Below are 16,309 nucleotides of genomic sequence, written 5' to 3'. Positions count from 1 at the left end.
AATTTCCAGCCTCTGCCTCAGCCAATTGATTGGTCACGTACAGGTCTATTAAAATAAATGTGCGAAACCTCTGTCTGTGGTCAGATAGGTATTTTTTACATTCTGGTATTGTTATTTTTAATTCTTCCACCACTGGACAACAACGCTGCATTCATAAACTTTCCTATGAAAACAACAGGCATGAATGAGAATTCAACACACTCAGTGAAAGCAGATCACACAATGAATCGGCCAACTTAACCAACCTTAACCTAAAACTCACTTTCCCAACAGACAAAACAGACGGGAAGTGAGAGAGTGATGTTATCATCTCTGGTATTCCTTTCCATGGAAAGTGAAGTTACTCTTTTGAATGGGGAAATTTCCTTGACTCAAATGTCAGCAGCGTGTATATAAGCAGATGCAAATGTACTGTAGCATTCTAATGGTGGTGGCCACCAGCGCCAATCAAGGTAACTACTGTATTAATTCAATAGTTAATCTGTATAGACGTTTTTTTATTACTACTTTATAATGTTATGGTAATGAAGTAAGCCTAATGTTTCAGGAACTGGATTTGGTGTCTTGGATAATGTGAATTCAACTTAAGTCCAGATTTGTTCAAAGGTTTCTATGTATTTAATTAACTACTATCTCTGTCCTTTGTTCAGATGAGATTGTGTGTGTTCAGCGTCTTTTGCGCACTTCTACAACAAGTCCATGTTCAAAACCCAAGGAATCAATGGACTCTACTGCCGAACGGTAGGTTTGGTCTCTATAAGGGCCCTATTTTCATCATTGCCTTACCTTACTTTTTTTTTTTTTTTTTTGAATAGTTCAAATAACCAACTACAGTACAAGCCCGGCTAGTTTTTGTTTTTTTTAATAGTAAAAAAAAGTTTAGGGATAAGGGGTAAGGCACTGACGAAAATAGACATGTATCCCATGTAGAAAACATCCGCTAAATCCAGTTTAACTGCAGCTCAAAAACAAAAAAGGTACTTGCTCTTTTAGTTGTCGTCGTGGAGGTGACCGGCTCCTCCGGCCAGCTGCCGCTGACCTGCTTGACCCACACCGGTGATGAAGACGACGTGGACAACATCTCCTGGATGAAGGACGGGGGGGTGGAGGAAGAAGGACCCACCAGGGGGAACTCGTACGTCGTGCGGCTGGAGGAGAGCCAGGGCGGAGGAAACTACACCTGCCACGGCAAGGACGGGTCCCTCCTCAACCACACCGTGGTGCTGATCCAAGAGGATGGAGAACTCCACCAGAGGAAGATTCTACAGAAGAAGACTGGCCAAGGAGGTATGGGCCATGTTAGCAAGACTGGCAGACTGGCTGTGGTGGTAGCAGCATACTGTCCATATATGTAAATAAAAAGGTAATAAAATATAAAAAAAAGTGGTAAAAGTAGCAGCCTAGTACCGGTAGTTATAATATAAGTAGGTGAATCAAGTGTGGTAAATGACCATAGAGAGATGTATAAGCTAAATACAAGTTGCACCTTCCCTGGGATAGAATATACATTATACAGTTTACAATTCTGTCTTTCCTAATAGGATTGCCTACCTACTACCTACAAGTATGTTTGTGTATGGGGGCACCCGCTGGCCTAGTGGTCCAGGCGCATGCCACATAATGGCTCTGGCCTGACAGCGTGTCGCGTGTTTGAGTCCCGTTCGCTGCATGTCTCTCCCCTTCTCTCTCGCCCTCTTTCCGGTCAATCTCCACTTGAAACTATCAATAATGGCAGAAAAGAAAAAATAAATAAATCTTTAAAAGTATGTTTGTGTATGATTTGTTTGTGTTTGATATAGCTAGTATACTATTCATCCATGTTTGGCATACATTTGCATATGTACAGTATACCTGTACACTGTATTCATGTACATCTATACTTTTAGAATGTCTACCATGTGTTTGTGTATATAATAGTATACGTGTATATGTATATCATTATTTACCAACAGACTACTTAGACTGCTCTACACAGAATTACAATGGAGAGTTCCACTGCTCGTGGCTATGGGATCCATATCGCTCAGGGAAAGTCACCTTTGTCAGAGCTGAACGGTAAGCAAAGGCAGTGAAGATGTGATGTATTCAATGCTCATCATTTAGACAAATTCTTCTCCATACTAATCACTTGTATAAAGAGCCGTGGGAGACTCAGACAAGCAGTCTTTAAAAAAATATTAGCTGGAAAAGTGTTGATGACTTTATTGTTTATCCAATCATATAAATGTTTTTATCTTATCTAATCAGAACCAGGATGTTTTGTAGTATTCTGTGATTGTAAGAAGAGAGAGAGAGAGGCTAGAGGTAGAATGGGAGCAATGGGAAAGAGATAGAAAAAGGTTAAATAGAACAAATAAAGATAAATGGCCTGGGCCGGCCTAGCGGTTCGGGCACCTAGGCTGCTAACCCAGCCTGACAGCGTGACGCGGGTTCGACTCCCGATCCCGACAACCATTGCTACGTGTCACTCTCCATCTCTCTCCCCCCATTTCCTGTCAGCTTACTGTACTATAAAATAAAGGCCTACTGTACATATACTGTGCATGATAATATATAGATATATTAATGATATGTACAATGTTCAGCAGCATATTCAGGTATTATTTTGAAACAACATCTATAAACCAAATAAATGCCATCCTGTTTTGTACGTAGTGGCTATGATGACCTTACGCAGTGCTCTGTGGATCCCAGTGGACTGCGGTGGACGTGCTCCTCACCGGCAGGGGACATCGTCTGTTCACTGGACAGCAGTGGACTCCGTCTGTCCTGCCTGGACAAACAGCACTGTCCCTACGCAGAGGAGACGCGGCGCATCTCTCTCAGTGTCTATGTCACCAGTAGCCTTTTCCTGGTGGAGGAATACTTTCAGAACTTCTACCTGTCTGGGATAGGTGAGATGTGAACGATGGTTTGGTTTAAAGATGCATTCATTTTCCAACCATTTAACCAAATTAACTGGGGAAAACATACACATACACAAACACAAAATAGCGATCTAAGCAGTAAGCACTTCATTTTGTCATTTTGTCACATGACATTGTTTGCAATACACTCCTTGGGCTAAAAACAGCCATAGCCACCCAAATGTGCTGACCTCATCACATTTTGTGCTGATCTCATCACATTTGTCATGACGTCATGTTTTTTGCCCAAGGAGTGTTTTTTGTGCAAAACTAATGCTTGAAATGTATTCAGAATCAGGAAAAACCCCTAGTTTGACATGTCATATGGCTACTTAAAGCAAAAGGAAAGTTTGACATTTTTGCCTGCCATAGGATGCTAATGGTAAGGTCACAAGAAACCCCTATAAAATAATTGCCCAATACCAACAGCCAGTCAGCAAGTGGATTCATGAATCAATGTATTATATATAAACAATATTTTAGGCCAATATAAAATGTACCAAATGTCCCACCCGTCCACCCCATCTGCCGGACTACTCGGGAACTGCAGTCAATTAATCAGAATACCACTCCTTTTCATCATAAATATATCTTGTTTTGTGGAAAGTTATAGCCTAAACAATAGGGAGGGACTTTTTTTTTTACATTATTTCCACACAACAACTCTAAAATGCCTGATTGCTCACAGCTCAGCGCATTGTGAGCTTGTAGTTTCAAAATATTTGTATACATTTGAAAACTTGGAAATGGGACATTCTGAGTACCCTCTACTTTTGGTACTTTAAGTACACTTTGATGCCAATATTTATGCACTTTTACTCAAGCACCGGTACATTTCGAATTCCAGACTTTATGCTTGTAACAAGAGTATTTCTATATTGCAGTATAATTAAGTACAAAAAGATTGTACTTTTGCCACCACTGCGTATTCGTATCTACAGTAATGAAAGCTACAAGTCACCGTTGACTCTCTCTCTCCCTGTGTGGTTTCTGTGTCTCTCGTGCAGTGAAACCTGGCAGAGTGACGATCAGTCGAGTCAACCGCACGACGATAGAGTGGGCATACCCCGACTCGTGGAACAGACCCTACTCTTACTTCCCCCTCAGCTTCCAGGTGGCGGAGGTCAGGGGAGCCTGTAAAGACTGTACCAATCCATGCACGCAAGCTACTATGGTGAGAGTCTGAAAACCTTTTTCATGTCAAGGACCCCCAAATTGACACTAATTATAGCCCGCGCACCCCCCTTTGAAGAGATATGCCAGGGACCCCCATAAGAGAAGATTTTTACGGCTCTAGCAGTGATTCTCAACCCGTTTAATTTTAAGGACCCCCAGTTTGACGCCCCCATTTAATGGCTAGGGTTAATTTAAGTCTAGGGTGCATTTGGTTCCATTTGTACACTATTAGAGTTACAGACCCATAAGGGTCCATTTGGTTCCAAACTGTCCTTTAGCTGGGGAGTCCCTCAAGGACCCCTGGGGTTCCCCCGACCCCTGTGTTGAAATTGTGTGTTTTAAGGCAAGCATTCCGGCTATACCCAATGGACTACATATGATTGATTATGTGTTTAACCATGTAGCACTCTGGGATTCCCATGTGGATGTTCAATACAATTAAATGTATTAATATTATTATTAAGTTAGACAGAACACAATCAATGAATTGATCACGACATGCTCTGAACATGCACGCGGCCCACACATCTGAACCTAACCATAACACTTGGCTTCTGAGATTTTCAAGTGGGCTCTGATCCAGAAAAGGTTGAGAACCACTGACTGCTGTACACTGTAATGAATATATTGAAATGGAATATTATATTATTGTCTCTTTTTCATTTCTAAGACCACGTTATTGACGGATATACCGGTACATCAGGTGAAAGTCAAGCGAAGGACCACCGTGTGCGTTCGAGCTCAGGATGCTCTGTGCAACTCACAGTGGAGCGAATGGAGCCACTACAGGTTGGTGCCCTCTGCTGGTGAAAAACTGCATTATGAATTCCATGCTGGATTATTTTTAGTACTAATTAGTTCCGAACTATTACTAGTTCGGAATTCAAAATGTACTTGAGTGACAGTATAAAAGTATTTGTATCAAAATGTAACATAAAGTACCAAAAGTAGAAAGTATTATGCAGAATGTCTCATTTCAAGGATCGGATTGTAGATCGGCTATTTTCAAATGGTCCACTCTAAATCCATAAGGCTGAAGTGGGTAATGCTATGTTTTGTAATCAAAATGTACAAAGTAACTAGTACGTAACGTTTCTAATAAATGTAGTGGATTAAAAGTACAATATTTGCCTCTGAGATGTAGTGGAGTAGAAGTAAAGGTAGTAAAGGACTTTTTAATACTCAATACATACTCAATACCTCAAAACTGTACTTAAGTACAGTACTTAAGTAAATGTACTTTACACGACTGCCATTAATCATGTAAATCCAAGTACTCATAATATACTCATGGTCTTATATGGTTCAAACAGTACTTGAACAATATGCAAATAATGATAACGTGCTATAGCGTGTGTTTCTGTGTGTGTGTGTGTGTGTGTGTGTGTGTGTGTGTGTGTGTGTGTGTGTGTGTGTGTGTGTGTGCGCGCGTGCGTGCGTGTGTGAGATTATAGGCAAGGGCGTGAAAAGCGGAAGCACAAGAGGAAAGATCAACGAAACAGAGGACAAATCTCTCGATAGATTGATAAATAGAACACTTTTATACATTTACTCTCCATTCACCTATTTATTTCTTATTTATTCTTGTCCAGTTATTTATGAATTTTGCCTATTGTTTGTATGAGTCCAATATTAAAAAATTATTGCGCACACAGTCAGCCTGGGCACACTTGAACTCCCATGCGTGGCCAAAGGAAGCTGTCTTTTGCTTCATTTCCGGGTTTTTAAGACACCTGGTGGATGGAAATGAAGCTCCACCCACGCGGCAGAATGCTGCTGGGGCAAGCTTTTCCGGGAATCTGGAAAACCAGGAAATTACGCAAAAAGACAGCTTCTTTTGTCCGCGCATGGAATCTTAGGTGTAGTTACAGGGAGTGGAGCACAAATCTCCACCAGAATGCATGCCCCAACCAACAGTAATACTCTATACACTGTAAGACAGTGCCTCTTGTATCCACAGGGAGAATACAGTCTGTAGTCCCAGAAAGAATAATTACTGTGGCCCCTATTCTACCAGGGTTGAACCGGCCCGGTTCTATAGTCCACAAGCCAGAGCCCCAAAATTGGAACGTTAATTACGAATTGAGGGGGCAAAACCATACCTATATTAAATTGTAATTATAGTAAATTTAAATATACGATAACCCTTCCACAGGAGTAGCTTTTTCATATTTATCACACATTATACAGGCTATAAGCTGTAGCTTCAGCCTACACCTGTTTCAGACTGCAGATTTAGTTTTCTGCCTAATTTTATGTACATACTATGTATGTATACAGTGTATGTATATTTTTATACACATGACCTAACCTCTGTTATTATTGAATGCAGACTGAAATAAAATATCATGAATTCAATCATTTGTTTAGAATGGAGTTTGTCATTACCAAAAATGTGGGGTTGTTCACTATGTTCCATTACCCAAAACATCCTGCAGCCCATATATGTCCAAGTGGTGTATCCAGAGAGCAAGCAATAAGAAGCAAAACTATAGAACCACTAATATAATGTACATGAATAAAATTAGGCCTACATTAGTGTATGAATTTAAAATGTAGGCTACAGCATTGGAAACTTGAGTTCGCATTCTTCCCTTTTTCTGTTACGATGGGAAGTTTATGAAGTAGACTGGGAATTAAATGTTCCATTTTGACCAACTGTAATGGCACCGTGTAGTACAGTAAAGTACAGTTCCATTGACATTTCCTGCCAATTGGACACATAAAGATATTTGGTCAAAATTCCATGTCAGAAAATCCCATGCAAACATACAGACATAAACAAAATTCCAGACCAGAACAATAGGTTACTAGTTCTGTAAATTATGATTTGTACTGGTGCGGTACCAACACCAGTGTTGTGTGCCAAAAAAGCAGATCTACAAGCTCACAACGCATGGCAATGCAACATAAAAGGTGCATTTATGAGTTTGTAAATCGCCTAATTTTGGTGTGCGGTGCTGTTATATGACGAACAAAACATTAAGCATGACAATGCTGTTCAGGAGATTGTGGTGAACTCGCTACTCACTTCCCTGTAATGAAAAGAAGAAGAGGTAGGGTGAGGTAAAAAATGTTTCATAGGCCTGCGGTAACATGGTTGTATGTATAGCATTTAGGCTGCCCTAAGAGCAGCAAATTAACATTGGTGTATGTACAGTATAATAGCATCTGAGCTGCCCTGAGAGCAGCATTCAAAAGCTGCTCTCAGCAGCAAATTAACATGACACTAGTACTTCTTATGTCATAAGTTCACTTATGATCCTAGATGACTATTTCTATGCATTTTATGTAATAACGTTCTTGCTTATTGTAAGTCGCTAAATGCATACTTTAACAGTTATATTATCATATTTTGTTTTTGTAATTTGTTGAGCATAATGCATTACAGTTTTCCAGGTGCCCAGTCATCCTGGTGCCACTGCCCAGATTGACCTGCCTATGCGCGTGACATCATCATCAAACCAGGAAGTTATGCAGGAACGCCTACTGAGCATAGCAAAAAGCTACTTTCTGGCCTCGACAGCCCATACATCCACACAGAAAAGTCATATCTAATTGCATTAAACGACATTAAACAATGTTAAACTCACTTTGCCTGTCACTTTGACACTCGATTTGCCATTCACTTTATGCATGCGCATACGGGCCTCTATAGTGCCCAACCAGGCATGCTGTAATCGTGCCTGTTATTGAAGTACCGGTAGTTGTTTTTGAAAACAAAACACCTGCGGTCGATGTAGCTACATCATGCATGGGAAGTTTGTTTGGGCACTAATCCCATGACCAGGCCCGTTGCACATGCAACTTGCAACTCTGCCCTCTAGGCCTCTACCCTGAGCCATCCCAACCTAGCATATTGAGAAAGGTGAGTGTAAGAGAAATAACTTGATCGGTTTGTTTGTTTGTTTCGCCTTGGCTTTTAGGAGTTCTCACTCCTAAAACGCTATGGCTAGCCTATGGCCCAGATAATACAGCATTTGTTGTGGCGTTGCTTATGTACTCACCTAATTGTGTCTTCTAGTTTGAAAGTTGTGGCAGCAAACGTCTGTTTAGTAAAATATCTCAACTTTAGCACGAGATTCACACGACGGACGACACTTTTCTTCTGCTTGTAATTAGTTGAAGTGTTTTGCTTGTGCGCAGCGTAGAACTTTCATGGTGCGTTCATCTGTTTGACCAGGCAGTGTCTGATTTAACTCACTAGATGGCAGTATTGCACTGAATAGCGCGAGAATGAAGGCTTCTGGAGTACACAAGGAGAAGACTGTAAGACCATGGCTTAATATAGCCTGGCTACACAGAGAGAGGAAAGTCAGTATCAGTGACCACAAGCTACTGTACCGTCATTACAATTCATTAATTTGTCACCAACAGATTTATCAGTTCATTAGCCTACCAGCTTGAACAAAAATAGGCCTACTTGCTTGCTTATCACAACAATAATTGTGATAATACAGATACCGTTACTTAAATTATCTTATTTCAGTACTATACTATATTTAGTGTATGCTATTTAGGTACCACTTAAAGCCCTATATAAGCTAGTTGTCTAACATAATAGTTTAAAACAACTCATCGCATCACATGCATTGCATTGTGAGCCAGATCTGCTATTTTGGACAGTGTATGACCATATTCGCCTCATAATAGCATGTCCAAAATAGAAAGTGGTTGGTATTAGCTTCTCTAATATAATTACAGTTTTGAATTGTTTTAAAACATAATAGTGCGGCCCCCTTTTATGTATCCTACAGAACATCTTGTTAGACAGAAGGCTCATTCTCATAGGCATATGCCAGATTTTTTACAACAAGTCATTTTATGAGTCTTCAATTCAATCAGGCCATTATTATCATCAGCCCAACCTCTTGATTTACGAGAACATCTGGCGGTTGTACAGGAGACGGGTGTTAATGTCTCCAACTAGCCTTTTCCACGTCACAATTAATTCAAAGTGTCCAGTCGTGGTATATTGCACACCAAGATCTTTAATAACATTCCCATATGTTTGGTATCTATAGGCATAGCCGTGGACACTCAACAGACACTCAAAGTCCCCTCAGCTCCAGTACAAACACACACACACACACACGTGTGCTAGAGAGGCACCGATATGGACATTCTTGGCCGATACTGATGTTTAAAATAACAATTTAGCTGATAGCCGATACTGATTTTTATATATATGTTTATGCCTATTTAGTTTTAGTTGCTTTTATTTCCCCCTTTTGTGCCAGGGAAACAAGTGCATCTTCAATACAAGAAATGCATGTTCAGAATCTACAGCTTGGTAGACTACAGAGAGATAACCAACACACCAACATAGCCAATGCAAAATGTATGCTTATCAACAACGGATGAATATCGGCTACTGCCATCGGTCGATGTCAGTTTTATTTGCCGATATCGATATTGACCGATAGCGGCAAATATCGGCCGATACCGATATGTGTCCCTAATGCGTGCAATCTCTCTTTCTCTGCTCAGTAAAACCCTCTGTGTTAATGTATCCATTTTCAAATGTAACCAACAATCACGGGTCCATTTGGTTACATTAGTACACTCTGACTCAACAGTGTGGATTAGTACGGCGTGTCGTCCTCACCCTCGTATTAGCCGAGGCCTTTCGACCGCGTGTAATTATGGACAGAGATATTTTGCAAACCGTGTTGTCTGGCCGGGCGTCATGGAGTTCGTTAATCGGGGGGTATTAACATGGCTGCCTGGATCAACTGACAGCTCTGTTTTTGGATACGGGGTGATAGTGATATTTGGGCTAACAGGCCGTGTTGCTGCTGCTGGCCCATATAAATACAAGCCATCCCGCGGGGCCTCAACCCCGTGCTCTGCATGCCGTCCGAGGCACACAGATCATGGTGAGAGAGGGCTGCCCACCATCAAATAAATGTGCTGAAGGATGGTCCCTAACGTCTGTGTCTGTCTGTCTGTCTGTCTGTCTGTCTGTCTGTCTGTCTGTCTGTCTGTCTGTCTGTCTGTCTGTCTGTCTGTGTCTGTGTGTGTGTGTGTGTGTGTGTGTGTGTGTACATGTGTATGCATTTGTGCCACAGTGTCTGTCTGTCTGCTGTATGTAAAATCCTCAGTGTTAGTTTAAATCATACTAGTGATTAAAAATGGACTGTGTGTGTGTGTGTGTGTGTGTGTGTGTGTGTGTGTATTTGTCACTACCTGTTGTATCGTGTCATCACATGTCGGACTCCTCACATTTCTCTTCCCCCAGCAGGGGACATAAATAAACAGCTATTTAAATAAACATAAATAAACATAAATAAGCCGCTATGATGGGATGATTGGGTTTGGTGTCTAACCTTGACACTTAGCCTATCGAACTCTGCATTTGTTATAGCCTCAAGCCGCCCAAGGTTTAATGAAAATCAGAAAATGCAATTCAGAGGCAGCGGTGTACAAATACGGCTCAAATTACTTTATATTAAGACATTCCTGCCAAACTGGACAAAGTATTGAATTATTTTTCATTCAAATAATCAAATGACGACCCAATACAACTGAACATGCATACCTCAAACAGAGCTGCTGACCAAGATAGATATAGATAGATAGATAGATAGATAGATAGATAGATAGATATTAAGATAAGAGTATCGTAGAGATAGAAAATAAGTGGTATTTCAAATTAAAAAAATTAAGATGCAGATACAATAGGAAGAGAAGACTTCAAATCAAATCTGACCTGGCCAGTGATAGTACTGTATGAAACATTATAGTAAATATAAATAAATACGTATCATGTACAGTGCCATGCAGTCTGTCACCAGTAGCAGTATACTTAATGTCTGGCCTGGCCTTTCTGCAATTGGACCCACCAGGTTAGCATAAACTGTGAACCATTACATAGATGTAAATATAGGCATCAGTATGCTTATACGGTACTAGATACCGTACTTATTAGATTCCATGGCTATGTGAACAGGCATACTGTGCACATTGTGTACTTGTTTATATATGTTTGAGCAAGCTTTCATTTGCTTTATTTAATTTTACTTTTTTCCAATTACACAAGCTCTTGCTTTAACCCTGACATACAGTACAGAAGAATGTTCAACACAGTGTCGGAGACTGCATGTGTTCAACAGATTTTTAACAGGAATCTACAAAGTGCTGCCAGGATTTTTGCACAATTCATGTTTGTTTGTTTTTTCTCTCTCTTGATCTGCCTTGGTCAATAATATACAACTTTACACACAACAACAGTTTATGTTCCCCCAAAAGTTACAAGAAAAGATTTAAGGAGAAAAACAGACAAATGTTTCCTATTTTATATAGACAAAGAGATGCATTATTGTATTGATTGTAACTAAGGATGAGCTAATAGTGCTGTTGAGAAGAGATCCCATCAAGATTAAATGATGTTCTAATATGAATGTAATGTTCATACCGCAGTATTTCTCACAAATAGTCCTTGCTGTTAAACTATTAACATCATGTTTATATAGTTTTTGGTGATTCTCCCAATAAAGTCAATAGAATAATCAGTGAGCCCAGGGGCTATATTCTAATTCCCTATAATGAATTCTCAAGAAAAGGAGGGATTCTGTGTTTTTGGTCTGTTTTGTTGTAGACAGATGTAGTCTGTCAGCTGCAGCTCAAATTACCACAAAGCAAATACCGGTAGGCTAAAGTGACACAACATCAGTCTCAGGCAGATCTCCATATCTCCCATGCACCCAAGTCTGAAGCCTAGTTTAGCTCAGTGCGCCTATAGGTACGTGTCGCTTGCCGAAAAGCTGATCTTCAAGCTACTGTACAGGCTTCTATAAAAGCCTGAGAGAGTCAGTCAGTGGAGCCAAAGAGACAGGCGGTTATTCTGAGCATCAAACATGTGTCCTCACCTGTGTTGCTTAATTGATCAGCAGAAACGGATCGAATTGACAGTCACTGTATAGGCTGTACACACACACACACACACACACACACACACACACACACGGTCTCGCGCGCGCGCGCGCACACACACACGCACACACACACAGTGCACAGCTTCTGGCTAAGTGGCCTGGGCGGGACACATGCAGTAAAGGAACGGGGGGGCGGGGTTAGTCAGGGTTCAGTGGACAGCTGATTGTCCACCAGTGTTGTGTGTTGTAGGGGGCGTGTCCCCGTCGCCCGGTCCGCCACGCCCCCTCGTCCACAGGCCACGCCCCCTCTCCCCTACCCCGCTCCCGTCAGGAATCCCAGAGACGCTCCTCTCCAAAGTGATTCCTCAGGGAAGCAAAGAGCGCAAATCACCCCCGAGTTGCGGGAGCGCATCATCTGCCGATACACGCCGGGACTGTGATTTTCATTCATCCGAACCGAGGAAAAGACTTTAGTCAATAAAGAAAAGAAAGGAAAAAAAACAAGGGAACGAAGAAGAAGGAGGAGGAGGAGGAGGGAGGAAGGAAGGAAAGGGAATAGGGAAAACGTGTTTAGGATCTCTTTGATTTTTCTCTCTCGCTGGCTGCGGACTGTTTGTTCCCCCAAAACACTGACGTTTTGCCGGGTTTCTTTCTTGCACCTTGATCCGGGGGACTGTCGCCAACTCTGAGCCTCTCATCCTGAGCTTCCCCCTTCTTATCGCTTTCGCATCGTTCCCCCTCCGTATAGTTGCTGTTGTTTCTCTCTCTTTTTTTTCTCTTCTCCTATTTGTTGACATGTGGTGCAGCAAGCAGCTATAACCCTGGATGCTGACAGCTCCCCCCCATCCGTCTTCCTTCCCCACATGTCGCATGTTTTTGTTTACTTTTTGTGTGAGAGGAGCAGCGCAACAAAAACTAAACACGAAGTGAAATAGACCACGACGCCACTTTGCTCCGCGCCACATCGATTCTCGCTTCTGTGACAGCGCGATCAAACGCTAAGAAGAAGAGAGGAGAGAGGAGAGGAGGGGAGGCAGCAGAAAAAAGAAGAGGAGAGAGGTAGAGAGAGGGAGAGGGGTGGAGAGAGAGAGAGAGGAAGAGAGAGAGAGAGATAGTGACGACGAGAGAGAGAAGGTGCTGTTTTGATGTTTGGCATCCAGGAGAGCATACACCGGAGTGGGAGTAGTATGAAAGAAGAGCCCATGGTGGCCGGGATGAACGCAGTTCGGACATGGATGCAGGGCGCCGGGGTGCTGGACGCCAACACAGCCGCCCAGAGGTGAGCCCGAGGCGGCTTTCCGCCGCAGCGCTGAGCCGCTGACTCTCCGGGGGAGTCGATCCGGGGCGTAGAGAGAGAGGAGAGAGGAGCCGATCTGAATCCGATCTGATCTGGGCGACAGAGACGGAGACATGAGACGCTCCTTCTGGGTATTATTAGGAGACGGAGCGCGTCTTGTCTGTCTCACTGGGGGCATCAATGCTGTTCCCAGAGGATCTATACACGTATAGCTGTGTGTCTGTGCTTGGGGATGAACGAACCGCACTATATGGCGAGAAGTTATTTCATGTCTGGCTCAACAACCTTGACACGTTTTGATTAAAAGCGGTTTGTCATTATTGTGGAATAATAGCCCGCATCATGTAGCACAAGACCCAACCCCCCTTTTTAAATGCTTTTGGGGTTTTAATTTTTTCCATGCACTCTTTTCAATTCAAGGTTCGAAAAGTGTGTTCCGTCCGTCGATTTTTGTGCCTAATTAATTCACTATTGGGAGGAATAACTTCGCTTATATACACTTTGATTGGCTAATTTCGTCACCGTCGCCATAAAGCGTGCAGAGGTTTAACTGGGTCTTTGGGCTACTTTGAATGGACTCTTTAAATAGCCACATAATCTACAATTCCATAATTCCATAATGGGGAAAAGGGGATCGAATTTGAAGGTGACCGAGTTGGTGTAAAATATGAAAATGTCCCGCACGTTATAGGCCTAATTAACCGTATCCTTCACGCTATTGATAGGCCTGGCTACTACATTATGAACTTGTTATCGGGTTAAATTTGTAAAATGTAATATTGCTGGTCTTCTATATATAACGTGACATGTTAGACTTTCCCCCCTTTTTAATCTTGGAATAGGCCATATAGTCGACTATATGGCCTGGTTAGGTGAACGAAGTGAAGTGCGTTCTATATGATATTATGTGCTTTATCTTAAAACTGACAATGTATTTCGGCAGTGTGTAGATTATGTTTATTTATTTTGAAAAGGTCCTATAGCCTATGCTATTATTAGTGGAATTTTATATTTTGTGGGTTTTTTATTTTTTTACTCATTTTGTCTCCGACCATGCGTGTGCTTGTGTCCGCAGTGGAGTGGGTCTCGCTCGGGCACACTTCGAGAAGCAGCCTCCCTCCAACCTTCGGAAGTCCAACTTCTTCCACTTCGTGCTGGCTCTGTACGACAGACAGGGACAGCCCGTGGAAATAGAGAGAACCACCTATGTGGATTTTGTCGAGAAAGAAAAGGTGAGTTTTTATATAAGTTAATAATAATAATAATAATCCACCGCTATCGTGCATGTGCACGGACGGTTTTAATTTACCATAATTGCACCGGCTGCACACCGCGTGTACAATTTAGTTTCCTCTTGGGATTTTTATTTATTAATTTTTGGCTACACTATTTTAAAACATTAGGCCATGGCCTGCTATAAGTTGAAGTTGAAGTTCAATTTGACTGCTTTTGTGCTTGTATACGCCTGTTTTTATAACGGCTCTTGACGAATGTTCTTCTCATAAATAGCGTTTTGCTGTTATCCAATATGGCACATAGCCTACATTATTGGCCTATTTATTATTCATAACTTTGACCCTCGAATCGGCAGCTCAAATCCCCCCGTTCTGTTATACAAATATAGACTTTTCAACGCGAGATTAATTCCACAAAGGTATTACACACAAAATGTTGTCAGTGAGGGCATGTTATGTTATGGCCTGCAATAGCAGGCTATATACTGTACAGCCTGCCTAATGTGTGTTTTTGCGCCGCCTAAAGCTGTTTGTGCATAAGGTTGTGCATAATAAGCCTATTTTGAAAGTATAGGCTATTTCTGGAGTTTTTTCCCCCCTCAGTATACAAATTTGGAATTACAGTATAGCCTATTTAACTGAGAGGCATTGACATAAATTCTGTTCAAACAGTCTATATAACCCCATGCACAGTTTTTTTCTCAATGACTGCATGTTATTTTGTTCTGATCAACTGATCTCCCTTAATTGCTTTAACAGATTTAAAATGTTACAGGGATTCATGAAAGTGCAAATGTCTGTGCATTTTATAATATAAATATATATATATATATATATATATATATATATATATGCAATATAGCCTATTTAATATGAATGAAATATAGGCTATATAACTGTCTCAGAAAGCCATGCACTATACGACGGTGCGTGGTCGCCTTGCCCTTTCTTTCGGCAAGCTACACCGCCGTAGCCTGCCCTATACTATAGCCTACTATACGGGGGGCATAAATTAAGTTTTAAAAGTCCCTGGAGGTGACTGTGTGTGCTCGCAGTGACCGTTGTTGCTTATGTGTGTGTGTTGGGTTCAATTTTCACAGGAAACTTCGGGGGAAAAGACAAACAATGGCATCCATTATAGACTCCAGCTCCTCTACAGTAACGGTAGGTTTCTTTGGTCGATCACGACGCGAGGCGATATCAAACGCATGTGTGCGTGGCGTTGTTATGTTGTTGTGAATGTGAGATGACAGGCAAAGCGAACAAACCCTTACAACATTTATGATGTTTGAAAGCACGTTGAAAAATTAGCCTTCGTGAAGTCAGTCAGAGAGCTATAGCGGGACATAATAGTTTCCTTATTTTAAAATGTACAACGGTTCAAATGTTTTATTTGTGTGATTTAAATGTACGTTTTTTAAATGGGATATTATTAAGCTATTCCTATTAATATAGCTATACCGTTACATTATTATTATTCGAATTTTTACACTCCCAGTGAATTGTTTTGTAGTTTTAGTGTGTATAGTTTCCACTTTCCAGAGAGGCTCAGCTGAGCAAAAAAATAATAAACGCAACCGGCACCATATTAACGACTTCTCGGGCTGCTACTTTAACGACTTATTTTTAGTCTTTTAGCGCAGTAATGAATTTAGTTTTAGTGCATGTACATGTTTATATAGGCCTATATTTAGAGTTATTTAGCTGGGAATGCATGATTGTTTGTGTTGGCTTTATTTTCTCAAGTAAAGCCTTTTTGTTGGAAACTTGACAGAAAAAAAAACCCTCTTTGGTAATATGGTTAAACAAAACACAGTT

The 16,309-nt window shown here is 41.3% G+C and overlaps 2 protein-coding genes across 2 annotated transcripts in view; both read left to right on the top strand.

Moving 5' to 3' along the window:
* Window positions 1-424: 424 nt before the first annotated feature.
* On the top strand, window positions 425-12,399 carry il12ba (interleukin 12Ba; the record flags this gene model as incomplete). The annotated part of the gene is made up of 7 exons (XM_080773476.1): window positions 425-452; window positions 994-1,287; window positions 1,953-2,055; window positions 2,656-2,894; window positions 3,914-4,029; window positions 4,786-4,871; window positions 12,210-12,399. 7 exons carry the CDS (start codon window positions 425-427, stop codon window positions 12,397-12,399), a joined length of 1,056 nt encoding a protein of 351 aa, XP_080629602.1.
* Window positions 12,346-16,309, top strand: part of ebf1a (EBF transcription factor 1a) — an 87,171-nt gene continuing 83,207 nt past the window's right edge. Inside the window, 3 exon segments of the mRNA XM_080774689.1 lie at window positions 12,346-13,238; window positions 14,332-14,488; window positions 15,592-15,655. Coding sequence (XP_080630815.1) covers window positions 13,105-13,238; window positions 14,332-14,488; window positions 15,592-15,655 — 355 coding nt within the window. The 5' untranslated portion in view covers window positions 12,346-13,104.

Source organism: Protomyctophum bolini (genome assembly GCF_963924005.1).
Source record: "Protomyctophum bolini genome assembly, chromosome: 10".
Classification (NCBI taxonomy): Eukaryota; Metazoa; Chordata; class Actinopteri; order Myctophiformes; family Myctophidae; genus Protomyctophum; species Protomyctophum bolini.
This window is presented reverse-complemented; position numbering and strand designations above follow the sequence as displayed.